The 22272-nt window shown below is 39.2% G+C and overlaps 1 protein-coding gene across 5 annotated transcripts in view; it reads left to right on the top strand.

The window, feature by feature from the left end:
- The window catches only part of myof (myoferlin), a 73085-nt gene that overhangs the window by 28595 nt on the left and 22218 nt on the right, over positions 1-22272 (top strand). For all 5 annotated transcript variants that reach the window (XM_052112275.1, XM_052112270.1, XM_052112271.1 and 2 more), the window contains 15 exons: positions 2694-2818; positions 4422-4531; positions 10203-10395; positions 11024-11179; positions 13579-13710; positions 13789-13952; positions 14383-14497; positions 15239-15341; positions 15445-15584; positions 17306-17476; positions 17577-17679; positions 18215-18292; positions 18381-18562; positions 19272-19430; positions 19534-19635. In XM_052112275.1, the coding sequence (XP_051968235.1) occupies positions 2694-2818; positions 4422-4531; positions 10203-10395; positions 11024-11179; positions 13579-13710; positions 13789-13952; positions 14383-14497; positions 15239-15341; positions 15445-15584; positions 17306-17476; positions 17577-17679; positions 18215-18292; positions 18381-18562; positions 19272-19430; positions 19534-19635 (2033 nt within the window). The remainder of the gene's footprint in view (positions 1-2693; positions 2819-4421; positions 4532-10202; positions 10396-11023; positions 11180-13578; positions 13711-13788; positions 13953-14382; positions 14498-15238; positions 15342-15444; positions 15585-17305; positions 17477-17576; positions 17680-18214; positions 18293-18380; positions 18563-19271; positions 19431-19533; positions 19636-22272) is intronic.

Below are 22272 nucleotides of genomic sequence, written 5' to 3' on the forward strand. Positions count from 1 at the left end.
GCTAGAATGCACATTTATAAGCTCTCAGGAGGTATCAAAATGTCCTTAATGTTTTGAGAGATAGGGCCCAATTTTGATAGTGCTAGCGCTAGGCACAGCACTATCCTTTATGTCATAAGTGCTAAGTCAGTGGGCATGGCCATGAAGTTTTGGTATTTTCTTGCAAACATGCGCTAGTCTAGGTGCAAATGGGTTTAGCAAAATTGTGCACGCAAACTGCTAATAGGCTGGGACAAGTGCAATTTAATTCTGAGGTTATTCAACCGCATGCATCCTATTATATGCTGTAGTCCATCCCTCAAGCACCAGCTATAGAAACAAAGACAGCACATTCATAAGAAGTTGGTAGTGTAAATTGAGTATGCAATAAATTAGAAGAATAGAAATATGGACAAATGTTCTTTTGTGCATTATCTGCATCCTTGTTGAATGTCAGTCATATTTCTAGGACTGTGACATGCTCCTTTTATACACGGGGACAATGCAATTCTCATCAGGATTTTACACGTTAAATTATAGAGAATATAAGTATTATTGATCGTTTTCATCTACTGACACACAAATCATGGCATGCACTTCTACCAGTCAGTTTTTTTATTTAGACATTTTTTTTTCATTTATTGAGATGAATACTGATTTTGATATATTTATAATCAAAATAACAAAGTGAAAAAATAATACCAAATGCAAACATTTTACCCTCTTCAACTTCTTCCACTGTCCCTTTTGAAGTGCCTTAAAAATCACTCTACAACAACAGGTGAAAAAATACCAATACAAATTAGATCATAAATGCAATAAAACATTTTAATAATAATAATCATTTAAAAATAAACCATGACATATTGATTAAACAAATCTCATAGTCTTTTGTTTCATAAGATGGCTTCAACTCTGATCATCAGGGACCATTTTTATTTTCCCCTATATTTTCAGAGTTTGGACATGAACTTTATGACAACGTGTTGGTGGAATCTCCCAATTGCAATTGTAGGAACTGAATTAATACTTGTGCTGAGAACAGACCTGCTTTTGAAACATTTTAGCGCAATGACCTTTTTCTCATGAAAATAGCTAATTTCACTTTGCGCCACTTCATTAACATACAATACACCTGCAGTTTGTGTGCATACAGTCAGGTTCATAAATATTGGGACATCGACACAATTCTAATCTTTTTGGCTCTGTACACCACCACAATGGATTTGAAATGAAACTAACAAGATGTGCTTTAACTGCAGACTTTCAGCTTTAATTTGAGGGTATTTTCAATGGAACTGGTTCTCTTGTATTTATTGATGACGTGACTGCTGACGAAAGCAGCAGGATGAATTCTGAAGTGTTTCGGGCAATATTATCTGCTCATATTCAGCCAAATGCTTCAGAACTCATTGGACGGCGCTTCACAGTACAGAAGGACAATGACCCGAAGCATACTGCGAAAGCAACCAAAGAGTTTTTTAAGGGAAAGAAGTGGAATGTTATGCAATGGCCAAGTCAATCACCTGACCTGAATCCGATTGAGCATGCATTTCACTTGCTGAAGACAAAACTGAAGGGAAAATGCCCCAAGAACAAGCAGGAATGAAGACAGTTGCAGTAGAGGCCTGGCAGAGCATCACCAGGGATGAAACCCAGTGTCTGGTGATGTCTATGCGTTCCAGACTTCAGGCTGTAATTGACTGCAAAGGATTTGCAACCAAGTATTAAAAAGTGAAAGTTTGATTTATGATTGTTAATCTGTCCCATTACTTTTGGTCCCTTAAAAAGTGGGAGGCACATATACAAACTGTTGTAATTCCTACACCGTTCACCTGATTTGGATGTAAATACCCTCAAATTAAAGCTGAAAGTCTGCAGTTAAAGCACATCTGTTTGTTTCATTTCAAATCCATTGTGGTGGTGTATAGAGACAAAAAGATTAGAATTGTGTCGATGTCTCAATATTTATGGACCTGACTGTACACCCACAGATAGCACAAACACTCCCACCAACGCCCACTTGTGCTTTTCTCTGGCACGAAAATTGAGACATAGCGCACTGTCTTTGCACTTAGCACTGCGCCTTGTACTCTCACAAAAATAGCATTGAGGAGGAGATAAACTTACAACTCAAAACTCCCCAAAAGAAGTCAAACACATATATTGAATCTGCTGAACATATACTTATGGATACATCTACATATGACCACCCGCATTTTCACGATAATTTACATGCCTGTTGTGTGATCAGAAATTTGGCCTGCCCAGTCATGGTGGGGTAATAAGAAAGCAGGATACATTACATTTTGCCTGAACACCAGGCAACGAGCAACTTAAGTTTATTTTCCCTGTTGATTTAAGTCTGATCTTAACAGTTTGAGTGGCACAAATCAGGATGGGGCATTTAAAACTGTACTGCCCTCACAGCAAACACAGAACTTGGTGAGAGCACTGATGTAGGAAGTATTCAGAGCTGCTCATTTGACATGCCATGGGGATGTTTCTTAAAGGCGCAACAACACAAATTAACCATTTAATTTTAGAAGCGGGTAGAATAAAGGGTGAGGGGGAGGTCATTTTAATTGGGAGGCCTACTAAATTATGACTTGAGCTCAAACAACTTCAGTGGAACTTAAAAAAAATAATGAATGTAGTCAAAGCTTGATGGAATCAGCTATGATACCGAGTTCACTTGTGTTTGGTCCTTTCAGGTAATTATTACTACTACCTGCCCTGGGCCGAATCTAAACCTGTGGTTGCTTTTTCTTCCTTCTGGGAGGATGTCAGTCACCGTTTAGACTCAATGAACATCATTCTGTACATTGCTGACCGTTTGGTAAGTGAATGGTTTGTATGAAACTACTGGTGAATGGTTTGTATGAACTGTTGGTTTAAGCCTAAATTTCCATATAGCCTAAAATTCAGAGTTTAAGAATCACAGTCCTAGGTCACAGCTACATGTTTTTAAATGTACTGTGAATCACTTTAAAAAAAAAATAGATAAAATTTAAAAATCTATGAAACAAGGAATTATTAAGGATTAATCTGTCAAAAATGTTTATTATTATTTTTTTTACATTTGGGTGCAAAATTATGCTTCCATTTAATCAAGTTATTTTTTATTTAAAATGTTTAACAAAACCATATTATTCATTTTTATCATGTGTTTGATTGTAGATGCAGTAGCCATTTAGATTTACTGGTGTTGCTAGCAAGTAACTATGAGTAAAGATCCCAAACATTTTATTTACAATTTGATTGACCAGGTTGACATATCCGTTTTCTCAGGGCTGGAGTTAGTTTGAACTGTGACATTTATTTATTTTTATATAAAATATTTTTAGCCTCATTGAACAATTCAAGTAAACTTTGGTAAGATTAAAAGATCAAATTGAAATAAAAAAAAACTGTTATGTAAAAACACAAATGAGGGTTTAATAATTATGTGGATGAAATATATTTTATTAAACACAAAATAAAATGCAGTGATAACATTAATAATAATCCAAGTTGTTTATTTTTGTTTGGCAGTAAAGACATAATGGAGCGATAGCCAATGTCCATTAACATTTAAATAGCAGGCTAAACAAGTGAAGCTCTATATTAGTAAAATACTGTTACAAAGAAAAATCAGTGCTTACAAACAACTTTAGATAAGCTTGCCACGAATGGTAAACGCGATATGCCCGAGAAATGTTCGATTCATTAAAGCATGACAACAAATAGAAGCATCCACAACATAAACAGAGAACGTATCCAAGCATTTAGCATGTACACTTCACCAAACAAACCTAACTTCAGCCATGTAAACATCCAGCCTCAACTGCTGGCCGAAAACATTCTGCTGTCATAAGACTTTAGACCTCAACGTCCACCCAGAGACCGCAGTCCTGGCACTTCTGCCTTGAAACTTCCGGTGCTTCCGAGCTGAAGCTAGATACTATTGGAAAATACAAGCACAATAACTTACTGGAACGGTTTCTTAATAAATGTTTTCTTAAAGATTTTATATTGTTGACAAAAATGAGGCACACACCTGTAAAACCTAATGAAAGAGATTTAAAAAATGAACCTCTTCCATCTGTCAGGACACAAGTAATGTTTCCTTTTAAAGATACATATAATTGTCTTCTAATTTATAGTTTCTTCTATATGAAGAGTTTTGGTCTGTGGACAAGTGGTTTTACAGGGATTGAGAGTGATAATGTAATGTCATCATTTGGATAAAAGAAAGAGAATATCAAATGAAATGGTACATTTGTGTTAAGAACAATTTAATGACCATCTCTGATTTCTTTTTAAGTGGAAACTAATGGCCAAATAATTGTGGGACATGTTTTGTCCCATATGTCTCAAGGATCAGTGATTTTGTATGGATCTATTCTAATAATTCAGCCATTGTGCCATAAACACTTATCAGAACTTTCCCTTTTTTGCAGCAAACAAATCTTACCATGTTAAAGACTGCAATACAGTCCAAAACCCCAGATGCAAGACTTGTAGAAATCTGGTTCAAGCTCATCAAACAGTTAATGGAAGATCTCAGCAGGTAATGACACCTAAACCCAGTGGTGTGTGTGTGTGTGTGTGTGTGTGTGTGTGTGTGTGTGTGTGTGTGTGTGTGTGTGTGTGTGTGTGTGTGTGTGTGTGTGTGTGTGTGTGTGTGTGTGTGTGTGTGTGTGTGTGTGTGTGTGTGTGTGTGTGTGTGTGTGTGTGTGTGTGTGTGTGTGTGTGTGTGTGTGAATAACTAGATCAGCTTTGATGATGTCACTACATGTATTTGTAACGGGGTTCACACGATTGGCAAGGAGGCGGCGGGAACCGGCAGAACAGTCAATGTAACATTAATGACACAAATTAAACTAACATAAACACAGAGACACTGACAGCGGCCGTGTGTGTGTCTCTTTCTCGAATTGGCACCTCCAGCTCGTCTTCAGCCCCCCCAACTGATTAGGACAATTCAGCACCGGGTGTGCATCCTCACGGCCCAGCCACACCCCTCCTCCTAGTCGCACTCCACTGCCTGATTCAGGCCGTGGGGAAACCTCCGGCTTGACGTACTCTCCTCCCTTCTTGGAGGGGAGGTGTTACCCTTCTGGAGGTCCTTCTGCCGGCAGGTCTTCCCCGCCTCTCTGGAGCCCTGAAAGAGCGAGGGGGAGAGACGGAGTAAGGAGAGAGAGAAAAACTCACTCACCTGTCCCCGGACAAGCCGTCGCCTGGTCCTCAGCCACTCTTCCGCCCCTGGCAGACAGTAGCGGTTCCTCCGGCTCCCAGCAGATGATGACAAGGACTCCACGACAGCGCATCCCTCCTCCTTCCCGGGTTTCGGCACCAATATAACCGGGTTCACACGATGGGAAAGGAGGCGGAGTCTCAGAACAGTCTTGCGTCAACTTTAATCACATAAATCAACTTAAACATAAACAAACAATCAAACAGATGCACACTGTGGCCGCCCGCATATGTCCCTCTCTCTCTCTCGAACTGGCACCTCTGGCTTTATCCCCCTCCCGGCTGATTCAGCGCCAGACGTGCATCCTCACGGCTCTGCCATGCAAACTGTATCAAATGTGGCGGGGTGATCAAGAGACAGACACAGTGGATGTGGCGTCAGGCCTCAGAGAGGTGTTTATTTAAAATAACTACAGAAAAAGGGGAATAAAGTGTCCAAGGGGGAATGTGTCCAAAACAAAGGGGAATCTGTCTATGTGCGGTAAGGATGGGCGGATCGATCCTAAATTATCAATACATCCGATACTGATGTTGTATCAAAATTATAGATCCTTGCTCAAAAGTATAGATTCTAACATGTTTTTTTTAACTAAGGATATTATTATTTGGTGAACATGAACAATAATCATAAGCTTCAAAGTGAAATAAAAAGGATTGGACTGTATTAGCAAATACACAAAGAAATGTGTGCTAAAACAAATCATTAAAAGAAGTACATTTATTCAATGTTTAAATAAAATAATTTAACTTGCATAATATGTTGTTTAGTCCAAACAAGCCCAATCAGTGTGTGCATGTATGCAGAAGAGAGAGATAATTGAGTAATTAGTTAGCTGAGTTTAGTTGGCCAGATGTTTTGAAAATATTTTTGACAAAATATTTTAAATTAGGCATTAAGACCAGGTCCCTTTTTTTCTTGTGATTTTTAACATTTATTTGTTGATTCATACTTAAAGAAAAGGAAAACATGGATACACAGAATTAATATTTAACCCCCACTATTCCCCCTTCCAATCCCCAATCTCACCCTGACCCTCAACAAACATTCCTGTGTGTGTGTGTGTGTGTGTGTGTGTGTTCACACATATTATACCTCTCTCTCCACTGCCCCTCCCCAAGAGCCCTCCAAGAACACCAAATGTTTGCCCCTTTTCCCCACAAACAAATCCAAATTCGACCAGCCAACTTCCATCCCCTTAAAACAATTTGTCTGCCGATCATGACACTGACCCCATCGCCTAAAATACAGAGTCTGGGGCTAAATGAAATTTGAGTGCCAATACATCACACATAAATCTCTGAACCTTCAACCAAAATTCTTGGATCTTAACACACCACCAAAAAACATGGGTTGTGTCTCCATCTTCTGATTGGCATCGCCAGAAGCCTATACAATCTAGAGGGGGTCCAAATAGGATCTATGTAAAATCTTGAACTGCATAAGGCCCACCCTTGCATCTCTAAATGTAGAATTGATGTTTTGTTGAATCCTAGCCTACACGCGCTCCTCCAATACCAAGTTTAATTCTTTCTCCCATAATCTCTTGACAGAAGTTAAAACTCCATCCTCCAGACTCTGAATTAGCAGGGAATAGTACACTGATGCCTCATGACCTTTTCCAAAAGCAGTAATCACCACCCCCAGAGGATCTGCCGCTTTAAGGTGGAGTATGCTACTCCCAAAAATAGTACAGAGCAGGTGGCGGAGCTGTAAATGCCTAAAGAACTGAGATCTGGGAATCCCAAAATGTTGAACAAAATTTTCAAAGGATCTCAACACTCCACTCTCATATAGGTCACCAAGTGTAGTAACGTCCCCCACACTCTAACCAGCAGAAAGGGGACTTATTAATACATAACTTTGGATTCAGCCATATGCCTGAGGCAACATTTAAATAAATGTCCGAATTAAACACTCTGGACACTATTGTCCATACCGAGAGCAAATGCGAGATAACTGGGTGTAACTTAACTTCCCTGATTAGTTTGATAGGCCTTGCAATGGCGAAATGGGGGCAAGCACTTCCTGTTCAATTCAAAACCTGGGAGGGTCTCTCTCAGGCGGAAACAATCAATGAGCCAAATGTCTGCGACCGAATGCAGAGGACGAATCTCAGTTGCCTCAGTGTCTGAGACCATCAATCCGCGCATCTTATCAAGTGGCTTGTTGAGCGTGTTACCGTGGAGACATGGCGTGTGTGGAGGCTTCACGCTATTCTCCTTGGCATCCACGCACAATGTGCCCAACCAAGAGCGAGAACCACATAGCGACCACGAGGAGGTTACCCCACTAGACTCTACCCTCCCTAGCAACTGGGCCAATTTGGTTGCCTAGGATACCTGAAAGGAGTCAATCAGCACGCCCTGGATTCAAACCCGCGACTCCAGGAGTGGTAGTCAGCATCTTTACTCGCTGAGCTACACAGGTCCCCCTGCCTTGGCACTTTTAGTATTCTACGAGTTCTCATGTTTTTTGTTTTTTTTGGTGATTAATGTACTGTATGTATGTTTTGGCACCTATGAACTGCCTTAAATGCCTCCCAAGTCACACCCACAGAGGATACTGTGGACCAGTTGGTCTCCATATAAACATCAGCCTTTATCATTTGTTGGAATTCAGGATTTTGCAAAAGGGATACGTTTAAGCACCAGGTGTTTGATATCCTTTTCTCCATATTTGGCAACACCTCTAAACTCACCAGGGTGTGATATGAGACTAAAATGTTTCCAATTAAGAATTCAACAACAGATGAAATAAAAAAAATTCTATTCTAGAATTAATCTTGGGACTGATGATAAAAATGTCTAGTCCCTACCAGATGGGTTCAAAAGTCTCCCAAATATCTGTAAGTTTTTTTACACATCCTGTTAAGCATCAATGTTGCTCTAGGGCGCTTGCACACTTTTGCTTCACTATGATCAAGGACTGAGTCTATCAAAAGATTAAAGGCTCCTCCCAATATTATATCATGAGGGGTGCTAGTGGCTTGCAGCATCCCTTCAAGATCTATAAAAAAGCCCTGATCATCAACGTTAGGTGCGTAAATATTAGCTAAAATAAGACACTGCCCATGAATTTCTACTAAAAAAACAATAATGGCTCTTCCTAATTTATCTTTAATCTGTTTGAGATATTTGAATCGTAGATGCTTATCAGTGTTATGACTCCCCTGCTCTTACTTGAGCCAGCATTAAAGAAAACATGTCCATCCCATATCTTCCCAAATTTTTCAGCTTCCTGCAGGGAAAGATGCATTTCTTGAAGAAACAATATATCATATTTCTTATGCTTGATGAGAAATAAAAAATGTTATGGGGTGTCCCAACCCATTCACATTCCACGTGGATAGACAATCTGCTCATAAACATTTTACATTTTGACATGAGAAAAATAGATTGTGTGTCAAAAACAAAATTGTAAAGACCACATTGCAACATTAGTGCAACAATCAAACCCGAACTTCCACCAGAACAAACAGAAAAAAGAAAAGTGTGTGCATTAACCCAGTGCATGACAGCGCAGAAATTTGGCCAGAATTAATCGGGGCCTGTCTCCCTCAGCAAATCGATGAGCCGGAACCCTGTGTGCTCACTCGATTTCTAGCTTATGGCCTGTGATGTCAAGCAGATTCACAAAGAGCCCGTCCACGAATTTCACTCATGTCCTGACCCTTTTCGGCTCATGTCCTGACCCTTCCCAGACGCGCTCCAAATCCACCTTTGTCGCTAGCGGATTAGCAGCTAATTCCCTCTCGGATGACTCCAGATAATCTGTTTCTCAACATCCCCCACTCTTGTAACCACTTCAAAGAACTTAATCTCCATGGCAGTGATCGATCAACATCTTACAGCAATATCTTCCAAGTCAGCCACAACCTTCATCAGCATTGCTGTTCAACATTTCTCGCTGAATTTACCACATTTCCCCATCAAATCCACTCCCTGGCTTGCGGCGTTCCCAGGGGTATCAGCTTGAGTACGTTAGTGTCTTTTAATGTCTCCAGAGCCTGTCCTCCTAGAACTGTTATGGAACAGAGTGTATCGAATCTCACCGGTTGTAATAATTAATAGTGTTTAAACTAGCAAAATGAGCGGAGCTCATAGTTTACAGGTCCGAACCTCACATGGTGTCACATGACTCCACCAGGTCCCTTTTTTCTTGAGAGATCTGGAAACACTGCAACTAGTATATCACCCACCCTCAGCACAGTTTACTGTTATTTAAAAAAGTGTTTAACCATTCTTTAATTTTGTTCTAACTGGTTACCAATTGGAAAGGAGCCAGTGGAAGGCCAGCAGCTGAACACTGGAATGAAAAAATTTGTTTCTGCTAAGAAAGAACAGAAATTAAAAACATTTAGTTTTTAGTCCCTGGATCAAATTGCCTCAATCAACCTTTAGACATTATTCCCAATGATCTCATGGATCAGGAATATTTTGCTGTCTATAGTGACAAACAGGTGTCAAGGAAAGAACTGTGGTAGTTTTTGCTGCCGTTTAGGGGTTTTGGAGAAAACAAATCAAAAGTGCCCCATTGTTACCTAGTTATTCATATTTTTTATTCATATTCATATTCATGCTGGATTTTGTTTTTAGATTTGATCAGATTCAGCTTCATTTGTCATTTACAGTACACGTGCAGTGCCAATCAAATACTGTTAACATCTAACCAGATGTGCAAATAGAAAAATAGCATTTAAATAAATGATGGTTAAGTGCACATGGTAAATGATGTATAAATGGTAGTATAATTCAAAATATAATTGTAGAAGATTTGTATATAAGTAATATATTTACACATTTAAACATTACGTAAAAGATATTGCTAAACACATTTACAGTATGTTAAATATTTAATAGTGTCTCTTTTCTGTCCATAGCAGTTACTGTAGATGTAGAATAGCATGTCCTACTGCAAGATCTGTCAACTTCCCATTAGTATTTCATGTCACCTACCCAAATGTTTGCTCCCATCATATCCTTAGTTTGAAAATTCCTGATCTGGAGGGGAAGGCTAACCTCACAACGCTGGATCTTCAGATGAAGAAGTTGCGGGACAGCACTCTGCAAAGCATTATGAAGGGGGCCAAATACTTGCTTGAAGGGGCTGAAGATGTTAATAAGAGCTTAGGCATCATTGAAGGCTGGTTGGACAAGCTCAAGCAACTGGCTGTGGTGGTGTGTTCTGTTTACTTTTGTTTAGAGGTTGAGCTGCAGTACTTAAAAGTAAAAAGTTGAGTTGTCTGTTTTTCTTTACTTAGACCAGAGGTTCTCAACTGGTTTTTCTTCATGACCTAGATTTTACAGTGTCGGCCTGCATTGCATTTAGGCCGCAGGAAATTGAGCAATTTGTTAAATGCATAACCAACAGCAGAGTGTGATATACCAGTCTGTCACATGCAAAAAACACTGGGCAAAATCTGTTTTGTGACTGATGAATTTGTGCCAAAATATTGTAGAATTTGATTGGACACATGGCCTTTGACATCAAAAATAAAATATTAAGTGTTTCACCTCTTAAATGTTTATAAGCCTGTTATTTTCTTTCCAAACTAGGCATTATTTTATATGGTTTGTTGCACTTCATTGCTTTGTATTTGCCTGCTGTCCACGACTCATCAGAACGACCCATTTTTGTGTGCGACCCACCAGTTGAGAACCACTACCTTGAACAATTTATTTCATGTGGTTAGGCAGTGTAACAAATTAGAAATCAACCAATAGCTCTACTGGATATTACCAGTGTTAGGTTAGTAATCTGTCCAAAGTAATAATTTTTTATTAACATTATTGTCTTTTTCCAAAGCCTCAGAACAGCATGCCTGATGTGATAATCTGGATGTTGCGAGGAGAAAAAAGGGTTGCATACACCCGCATCCCAGCCCATCTAGTGATCTATTCAGGCTACTGTGAGCAGGCCTGTGGCCAGTACTGTGGCAAGACTCAGACTATCTTCATGCAGGTATTAGGAGAAATTTGTCCAAAATGTGTGTTACAAGTGGCATTTTAAGTCATTTTGTCAATTTTTAGGAATTTGTCACCAAATGTTATTTTTTTTTTTACTTTTACAATTATTTAATGTTCATTATGAAGCGCCATTGTTATGCAGTTGTCAATCTCCAACAAAGACAAAAAAGCATGATAAAAGTAATCCATACCATGCACTATATTTTAAGTATTCTGACGTTAATCTTTACCTTCGTCGAAGCACGTGTTTTTATACTGCCTCTGCATCCATATTAAAACATTTTCATATTCAAATATTCAAGAGGTGTACACTACAACAGGCTCTAACAAGGACCGAAAGAGATGTGGAAGGCCAGATGTACAACTAAACAAGAGAAGTACAACAGTCTCTAGTTTGAGAAATAGATGCCTCACATGTACTCAGCTGACAGCTTCATTGAATTCTACCCGCTCAACACCAGTTTCATGTACAACAGTAAAGAGAAGACTCAGGGGTGCAGGCCTTATGGGAAGAATTGCAAAGAAAACGCCACTTTTGAAACAGAAAAATGAAAAGTGGGCAAAGAAACACAAAGAAACAGATAATTGGAAAAGAGTGTTATGGATCTCAACCCCATTGAGCTTTTGTGGGATCAGCTAAGCTGTAAGGTGCGTGAGAAGTGTCCGACAAGACAGTCACATCTATGGCAAGTGCTAAAGGAAGCGTGTGGTGAAATGTCACTTGAGTATCTGGACAAACTGACAGCTAGAATGCCAACGATCTGCAAAGCTGTCATTGCACCACGTGGAGAACACTTTGAAGTAGATTAAGTTCTGCATTTTTTTTTTTCTCAATTGTAATGGTAATTTTTCACATTATTAATGTCCTGACTATACATTGTGATCTTTTGAATGACACTTTGGTGAATAAAAGTACCAATTTCTTTCCATAAGAGCGAAATCTTTACATTATTCCAAACTTTTGGCCGTGTGTGTGTGCATATATACAGTTGAAGTCAGAAGTTTACATAAACTTTTTAACCAATGCACAGATTTCATATTAGCAAACTATCTACTTTGGACATGACACATGTAATTTTTCCAACAATTATTTACAGACAGATTGCTTCACTTTAAATTGACTATATCACAATTCCAGTAGGTCAGAAGTTTACATACACTAACTGCCTTTAAGCAGCTTGGAAAATTCCAGAAAATTCTGTAAATCTTTTAGGCAATTAGACAATTACCTTCTGAATGGATAATTGGCTAACTGGAGTCAATTGGAGGTGTGGCTGTGGATGTATTTCAAGGCCTACCTTCAAACTCCATGCCTTTTTGCTTAACATCATGGGAAAATCAAACGAAATTAGCCAAGACCTCAGAAAACAAAACAAAAGCAATTTCCAATCTCCTAAAGGTACAATGTTCATCTGTATACACAACAGTACGAAAGTATAAAAGCCATGGGACCACACAACCATCATACCTCTCAGGAAGGAGACTCATTCTGTCTCCTAAAGATGAACGTAGTTTGGTGCGAAAAGTGCAAATCAGTCCCAGAACAACAGCAAAGGACCTTTGTGAAGATGCTGGAGGAAACGGATAGACAAGTATCTATATCCACAGTAAAATTAGTCCTATATCTACATAACCTGAAAGGCAGCTCAGCAAGGAAGAAGCCAGTGCCCCAAAACCTCCATAAAATGCAAGACTACAGTTTGCAAGTGCACATGGGGTCAATGATCTTACTTTTTGGCCATAATGACCATGGTTATGTTTGGAGCAAAATAGGGTGAGGCTTGCAAGCTGAAGAACACAATCCCAACCGTGAAGCATTGGGGTGGCAGCATCATACTGTGTGGGTGTTTTGCTGCTGGAGGGACTGGTGCACTTCACAAAATAGATGACATCATGATGAAGGAAAATGTATGTGGATATATTGAAGCAGCATCTCAAGACATCAGCCTTGAATTTAAAGCTTGGTCGCAAATGGGTCTTCTAAATGAACAATAACCCCAAACTTAGCTCCGAAATTGTGGCAAAATGGCTTAAGGACAACAAAGTCAAGGTATTGGGTGGCCATCACAAAACCCTGACCTGAATCCGATGGGCAGAACTGAAAAAGCGTTTGTGAGCAAGGAGGCCTACAAACCTGACTAGGTTACACCAGTTCTGTCTGGAAGAATGGGCCAAAATTCCAGCAACTTATTGTGAGAAGCTTGTGGAAAAGCTTCCCAAAATGTTTGAACAAAGTTAAACTAATGAAACTTTTTTTTATTTTTTTTTTTATTTTTATTTTTTTTAATTTACTTGATTTACTCAGTCAGATTAGAATGGGCATGTGTTTGTTTGTCATAGTTTTTTGAAAGTATGTTGTGATCGCAGTCACATGATATCTTTGTTTTCAAACAGTATCCCATGGACAAGAACAAAGATTCGAAGATTCCTGTCCAGATCCGGGTGAACATGTGGCTTGGACTGGCAACAGATGAAAAGAAGTTCAATACTTATGCGCAGGGGATGTTCAGTGTATTCGCAGAACTGGTAAAGATTGTCAGATGGTAGCTTAGAGATGGTCAGTACTGAGTTTGGAGCATATGATTGCTTATTTTTCTTTTACAGTATGAAAACCAGGCACTGGTTCTGGGAAAGTGGGGCACCACCGGTTTGCTGAATCGCTGCAAGTTCTCTGATGTCACAGGCAAAGTGAAGCTGAAGCAGGAGTACTTCATGCCCCCTGTTGGCTGGGAGTGGGAAGGTGACTGGTGTGTGAATCCAGAGACAAAGTGAGCTCCTCTAAATATATTAGCTAGCTATTTTCTCATATTTGCATTTGAAAACATTTCACAGCATTATTAGTGTTGTTTGTTAATGCAAGCATGACCATGAATGTTGATATATGTATTTCCGCAGAATTGTGACGTCGGTCATTCACAATTTCTACACCAATAGCTCAGCTCCATATACACAAAGGAAGTCTGCTTAGGGCACCAACTCTCTAAGATGGCACCATCTTACCCTAGGGGGGTACCAGAATATCCAACGACCGTCCTTACTCGCACATTATACGTTATTCAATGACCCCATAGCAGTCGCGGAACACAGACAAACACCCCCCACCAACCTGCTGCAAGTCTCAGCCTCAGACCGTTCGCTAACCGTCTGATGCAAATTGCGCAAAAACTGATCCTATTAATAAATCCTATTATGTTTCAGTCTGCTGAATGATGCCGATGCTGGACACACAGAGTTCCTTGATGAGGTTTATGAGAACGAGACTCGATTCCCAGGGGGAGAATGGAAGCTTGCGGCTGAACCTTACACTGATGTGGTAAAAGCACCTAAAACTTCAGCTTTATTTTAGATATCATAAAAAGCCATTTATTCATTTAGCCTTTTTAGATTACTGCAACTCTTAAATCATTAGAGAACACACCATTTATTTTTCTCTCTGAGGTCCACTTTCAAAATTAGAACATGTATTGTGCCATAATTTTTTTTTCCAAGACTCTCTCTATCCCTCAGAATTAAACTGTTTATTTTGCTGCTGTACCTTTAAGAAACTGCTCCTTTGCATGTGGAATGAGCAATATCACTTTGCTGCGTTCACACACTTACTGCAGGATTGATGTTAAGTATACTTAGGTTGTGCTGTCCCATTCTTCAGTAACATGTACAGAGTGGCAGGTGCTACACACAGCAAGTAACGACACATGGTTTGATGTAAATATGGTCATATTTTAATATTTATTTCCTGGTGTCAGAATTCAAGTATTTTAGAACGGGTTGTTTTTGCAGCTTAGTTACAATAGCTTGGTTTTAAATGGGTCTTTTTTTCCAGGACTCCTGAAATTTGCAGTTTGTATGTTGTATGATGATTGTTATATGTACTGTATGTTATTTTTTTTAATCCTTTGACCTCTATTAAACACTCCCCATACTTATTTGGTATGAAAACCAATAGAAAGAAAAAAAACATGCTCAATTTTATTTTATTATTTTTTATAGTTAGTTATTACAGTCTTTAATATATCACTGAGGCTGTCTGAACAGTCCTATTTTGTGTTTACAGAATGGAGAAAATGTCCAGAGCCCTACAGAGATTAAATGTCCGCCAGGCTGGCAGTGGGAAGATAACTGGTCTTTTGATGTCAACCGGGCTGTCGATGAAAAAGGTTAGCCTGTGGTCCTGTTCTGAGTTGCATTTTATTGTCTCTCTATACAGAGTGCTTAAGCAGTTTGGATTGGGCAGTTATATGATGTGGATTTTAAATTTAGGTTGGGAGTATGGAATCACCATTCCACCTGATGATAAGCCCAAATCCTGGGTAGCAACTGAGAAGATGTACCATGTCCATCGTCGCAGAAGAATGATCCGACCTCGGAAAAGGACTCCTGGCACCAAAACTGCTGCTGATGCAAGTGTAGATTGTGCTATTTTAAATGACAGAGATTTTACAGCGGTTTGATCTTTGACGAGTTGAAACGGCACTTCAAAAATATCTTTGTCTTGCTCAGTTATAATTACATCACTGTAAATAATAAATAAATAACATCCTTAAAACATTCACTTGACAAGCAAAACTGCATTAATATTTGGTTTTGTTTTCTGTAAAATGTTATGTAGTAAGGTATATGCTTAAAGCAAAACAAAAAATCTACTTGCTAATTGGGTAAGAATAACATAATGGCTTTCCCTAGAATAACGTTTAATTTATAATGATAATTCTTTCATCATTTACTCACCCTCATGCCATCCCAGATGTGTAAGACTTTCTTCAGTAGAACATTAAGATTTTTAGAAGAGTATTTCAGCTCTGTAGGTTCTTAGAATGCAAGTAAATGGTGACCAGAACTCTGAAGTATTTTGCATTTCTATTAATGCTGCCTTTATGTGCATTTTTGACCTTCTGTGGTTAAAAGCATATCTTCTGAAGCATGATTGATATGATTGGTGTGGGTGAGAAACAGATCAATGTTTAAGTCCTACATTTTCACTTTCTCATTTAGCCTCGTATTGGTTGGGGCTGGTCAAAGGTGGAGATTTATAGTAAAAAGGACTTAAATATTGTTCTTTTTCTCACCCACACCCATCATATCGCTTGAGAAGATATGGATTTAACCACTGGAGTTGTATGGATTACTTTTATGCTGCCTTGTCCTTTTTGGACCTTCTGAGTTCTGGTCACCATTCACTTGCATTGTGAGGACCTACAGAGCAGAGATATTTTTCTAAAGATGTTTGTATTCAGCAGAAAAAAATCATACACATCTGGGATGGCATGAGGGTGGGTAAATGATGAATTTTCATTTTTGGGTGAACTATCACTTTAAGAAGGATGGTTTGGATATATTTTACTGGAAAACAAGACAAAAATACTATGTACGAAAAAAAATTTATGATGTGAGAGCCATATACGTAAATATGAGATCACAATTGGCATTTGCTGTCTGTCTTTAGTTTCCTATTCTATGAACGATTTATCAGTGTAAAATATTGACAAAGAAATAGAAAAAAAGACAAGAAATATACCAGTTTTTAATAACTTGCTCCGCCTCTAAAACGACTTTGACTTTTACAGAGACTGCTTTTCACACACAATCAATTCCTGATGTTATTTATTTTAAAGGTGCACTCAGATATGTTGTGCATATCATCTTGGACTTACACTGACCCCTAGAGGTGTGGATGAAGCATGATTCAAACACAGTAGTTTTCAGTTGCTGATGCCATTGTAGAAATTAGTTATTCACAGTCTGCCATGATTAATCCATGAGTGAAAGTGTCCAATAACTGGCCTGTTACAACAATTAAGCAAATAGTGTTTAGCTGGCCATCTGATCCTAACATGGCAGCCCGCATGAGGGGACCCTCTCCAAGGTTACTGATATGACTGCAGTCAAATATCTCTTGTAAGAGATCATATTAAACATTTGTTTAATTACTATTCATTTCATTAGGAGCACAAGTTTTTTAATGAAGAAAATATTACTGAGAGCACCTAAGTCTCTAAAAAAATTGTTGAATATTCTGTTTCACACAAAGTAAAATTGGTTGTGAATGCCATTCTTTGTGGACTTGAATTAGGAACAATGATAAGTGCTGCTTAATTAATTTTCTTATTGTTTTGATGTCTAGACGAAGGACACAGGAGATCCAGAGGGCTGGGAATACTCCTCACTGATTGGCTGGAAGTTCCACAGGCAGCAGCGCTCCTCAGACACATTCCGTAGGCGCCGCTGGAGAAGGAAGATGGCACCTTCTGATCGAGTCGGAGCGTCAGCCATTTTCAAACTGGAGGGGGCGCTGGTTAGCAACAAGACTTTAGGACTTTTCTTTCCTTATATGTATCCTAGTATTCATCAGCCACATAATGACAGATAAAACTCACGCTTGACTTGCTTTACAGGGAGTTGATATGGAATCTAAAGATGAAGACAAAAGCTCCAAAGCAGAATCTTCTACTAAGCAGTTTGGAGAAAACACACCCACTGTGTCATGCACATTTGACCGTGAGTAATTTAACGATAGAGGCTAAAGCACAAAATCAAATACCAATACTTTGCAGTATAGACTGTATAATATATATATATATTTTTATATATTTTATTTATTTATTTATTTATTTTTAAATAGTAAGTGAAACAGTAGGCATTATTTCACAATAAACTATTTAAACAGTCAAATGCTACATGACCTCATCACATTGCATGTGAGTAACATCTAGTTGTCATCTATTCCCTTTTTATTTTGCCAGTTTGATTAAATGAGGAGTCAAAAAAAGAGATCGGCAGAAATTAATTCCATTCAGTTCATTCATCACACTTGAAATGGAAGGTCTAGTTTAGAGCATTGCATTGTGACATACAGTATTCTGCAGTGTGCTGTCTTTTAGACTGCATTTTAGAAAATGTTTAGCAAAGGAAAAAAGCACCAGAAATAGTAAGAGTATTATATTAGGATGCCATTCTGTACACAGCCAACAATTACAGAAAGCAAATTTTTTTCTTTAGACTCCATTGCACTAAAAGCTTAATTTTCTTGCAGGATCATTCGCGTACCACTTGAGAGTCTATGTTTACCAGGCCAGAAACCTTATTGCTCTGGACACAGACAGCTTCTCAGGTTATAAAACTGTTTTGATGTTCATGATCTGTCCTAAAAAGGCCACCCACCTTCTAATTGACTTAAATCCTGCTGGTTTGAATTGCAGATCCATATGTCCATGTGTCATACTTGCATCAGAGTCAAACATCAGAGACAATCAAAAGCACCTTGAACCCGACATGGGATCAGACTCTTATTTTTAAAAATGTTGAAATCTATGGTGACCCCAAGTTTCTTGCCGAAAACCCACCCAGAGTGGTGCTGGAAATTTTTGACAGCGATCAAGTGGTTAGTCTGATTTCTTTCTTTTCTCACATTTGTTTTTCACTCATCCGACAAATATCAGCTTGGTTTCAGGATGTCTTTTAAAGTCAACATGAAACTGTGTTCGCAACTCATTGTACTTCCATAATGTGATTCCCACTGGGAATTGATTAGATCAAGAGAAATGGTCTCTGATATGTGATGCACAGTAATTCATATTAATACTGGGTAGCTCAGCGTGTATTGACACTGACTACCACCCTGGAAGTCGCGAGTCGAATCCATGATGTGCGGAGTGACTCCAGCCAGGTCTCCTAAGCAACCAAATTGGCCCGGTTGCTAGGTAGGGTAGAATCACATGGGATAACCTCCTTGCGATTGCTATAATGTGGATCCCGCTCTCAGTGTGGTGAGTTGTCCGTGGATGCCGCAGAGAATAGCGTGAAGCCTCCACACGCGCTATGTCTCTGCGGTAACGCACTCAACAAGCCACGTGATAAGATGCAGGGGTTGACGGTCTCAGACGCAGAGGCAACTGAGATTCGTCGCCTCCACCTGGATTGAGGTAAATCACAACGCCACCATGAGGACTTGGAGTGCATTGGGAATTGGGCATTCCAAATTGGGAGAAAAGGGGAGAGAGAGAATTATAATTTTTTTTTTTTTTACCAGTAGTGATAAATACTTGCCTTCGAGTATGCAATTTGTAGTATTGATTTGTGCATTCTGCTAGGGTAAAGATGAGCTGCTTGGCAGGAGTACATGTGTGCCCTTTGTGAAGTTAAACTCAGATGTGGATGCATCTCCTAAACTCATGTGGGAGCCTGTAACTCACAATGGTGTTGTTGCTGGAGACATTCTAGTGGCTGCAGAGCTCATTTTGAAGAGCAAGGTTTGTTGTTCATCGATTTCGAGCCTCATTTACCACATTAAAGATTGGTCTCAGGTTAATGCAGTTATGCCTGATCATTTTCATGTTGTGTTGCCTGCTTTAGGGAAATGAGACCGAACTTCCTCTTGCTCCACCCAAAAGAGGAGAGAAGCTCTATATGGTTCCCCAAGGGATTCGACCTGTGGTGCAACTTACTGCCATAGAGGTAAGTTTTACCTGTGTGTGTGTGTGTGTGTGTGTGTATATATATATATACAGTGGGTACGGAAAGTATTCAGACCCCCTTACATTTTTCACTCTTTGTTATATTGCAGCCATTTGCTAAAATCATTTAAGTTCATTTGTTTTCAGAAAAACACAGAATTGTTGACATTTTTGCACATTTATTAAAAAAGAAAAACTGAAATATCACATGGTCCTAAGTATTCAGACCCTTTGTTCAGTATATAGTAGAAGCACCCTTTTGATCTAATACAGCCATGAGTCTTTTTGGGAAAGATGCAACAAGTTTTTCACATCTGGATTTGGGTATCCTCTGCCATTCCTCCTTGCAGATCCTCTCCAGTTCTGTCAGGTTGGATGGTAAACGTTGGTGGACAGCCATTTTCAGGTCTCTCCAGAGATGCTCAATTGGGTTTAAGTCAGGGCTCTGGCTGGGCCATTCAAGAACAGTCATTTTAGCTTCGTTATTTTAGCGGTGTGCTTAGGGTCATTGTCTTGTTGGAAGGTGAACCTTCGGCCCAGTCTGAGGTCCAGAGCACTCTGGAGAAGGTTTTCGTCCAGGATATCCCTGTACTTGGCCGCATTCATCTTTCCCTCGATTGCAACCAGTCGTCCTGTCCCTGCAGCTGAAAAACACCCCCACAGCATGATGCTGCCACCACCATGCTTCACTGTTGAGACTGTATTGGACAGGTGATGAGCAGTGCCTGGTTTTCTCCACACATACCGCTTAGAATTAAGGCCAAAAACTTCTATCGTGGTCTCATCAGACCAGAGAATCTTATTTATCACCATCTTGGAGTCCTTCAGGTGTTTTTTAGCAAACTCCATGCGGGCTTTCATGTGTCTTGCACTGAGGAGAGGCTTCCGTCGGGCCACTCTGCCATGAAGCCCCGACTGGTGGATGGCTGCAGTGATGGTTGACTTACTGCAACTTTCTCACATCTCCCGACTGCATCTCTGGAGCTCAGCCACAGTGATCTTTGGGTTCTTCTTTACCTCTCTCACCAAGGTTCTTCTCCCCCGATAGCTCAGTTTGGCCGGACGGCCAGCTCTAGGAAGGGTTCTGGTCGTCCCAAACATCTTCCATTTAAGGATTATGGAGGCCACTGTGCTCTTATGAACCTTAAGGGCAGCAGAAACTTTTTTGTAACCTTGGCCAGATCTGTGCCTTGCCACAATTCTGTCTCTGAGCTCTTCAGGCAGTTCCTTTGACCTCATGATTCTCATTTGCTCTGACATGCACTGTGAGCTGTAAAGTCTTATATAGACAGGTGTGTGGCTTTCCTAATCAAGTCCAATCAGTATAATCAAACACAGCTGGACTCAATTGAAGGTGTAGAACCATCTCAAGGATGATCAGAAGAAATGGACAGCACCCGAGTTAAATATATGAGTGTCACAGCAAAGGGTCTGAATACTTAGAACCATGTGATATTTCAGTTTTTCTTTTTTAATAAATGTGCAAAAATGTCAAAATTCTGTGTTTTTCTGTCAATATGGGGTGCTGTGTGTACAATAATGTGGAAAAAAAATGAACTTAAATGATTTTAGCAAATGGCTGCAATATAACAAAGAGTGAAAAATTTAAGGGGGTCTGAATACTTTCCGTACCCACTGTGTGTATGTGTATATGTGTATATATATATATATATATATATATATATATATATATATATATATATATATATATATATATATATATATATATATATATATATATATATTATACAGTTGAAGACAAAATGATTAGCCCCTATGAAATTTCAATTGTTTTTCAAATATTTCCCAAGTGATGTTTAACAGAGCAAGGGGATTTTAACACAGCATTTCTTAATATATTTTTCCTCTTGAGAAAGCCTTATTTATTTAAATTTGCCTGGAATAAAATAATTATTAAAAAAAATAATTAAAAAAATGGTAAGGTCAATATTATTAGCCCCCTCAAGAAAGTATCTTGTTGATTGGCTATGGAATCAACCACTGTTATCCAATGACTTGCCTAATTAACCTAACTCTCCAATTAACCTAATTAATCCCCGAAGCCTTTAATTTGCACTTCAAACTGAGGATTTGTATCTTGCAAAACAACTAGTGAAGTAATAAACTGTCATCAAAATAATCATTGTTATTGCTCACAAAGCAGGAGAAGGATATACACATTTAGCAAAGTGTTTTCAGGTGTCAAGAACTGCAGTGAGAAGTATTATCAAGAAGTTTGAAGAGACCCACACAGTGGAGAAAAAGACTGGCAGAGGCAGGAAGCAAAATAAAACTGGTGAGAGAGGTTTCTAAAGACCCAAGATCAACTGCCAAGACACTAGTGAATGATTTAGCCAAGTCTGGGTTTGATGTCTCAACGAAGACAGTCACTAGAGCTCTGCACAGGAATGGACTGCGAGGTTGCAGACCAAGAAAAACTCCACTTCTGAAGAAGAGACACCTCCAAGCTAGACTGAAGTTTGACAAGGACAACCTAGAGAAAAATTATGCATACTGGAAATGTGTCCTTTGGTCAGATGAGACAAAACTAGAGCTCTTTGGCCATAGAGATGTTGCCTATGTTTGGAGAAAGAAGGGAGAGGCGCTCAACCCAAAAGAACACTGTTCCCAAAGTGAA

This window comes from Xyrauchen texanus, chromosome 40 (assembly GCF_025860055.1).
Source record: "Xyrauchen texanus isolate HMW12.3.18 chromosome 40, RBS_HiC_50CHRs, whole genome shotgun sequence".
NCBI classification, from domain to species: Eukaryota; Metazoa; Chordata; class Actinopteri; order Cypriniformes; family Catostomidae; genus Xyrauchen; species Xyrauchen texanus.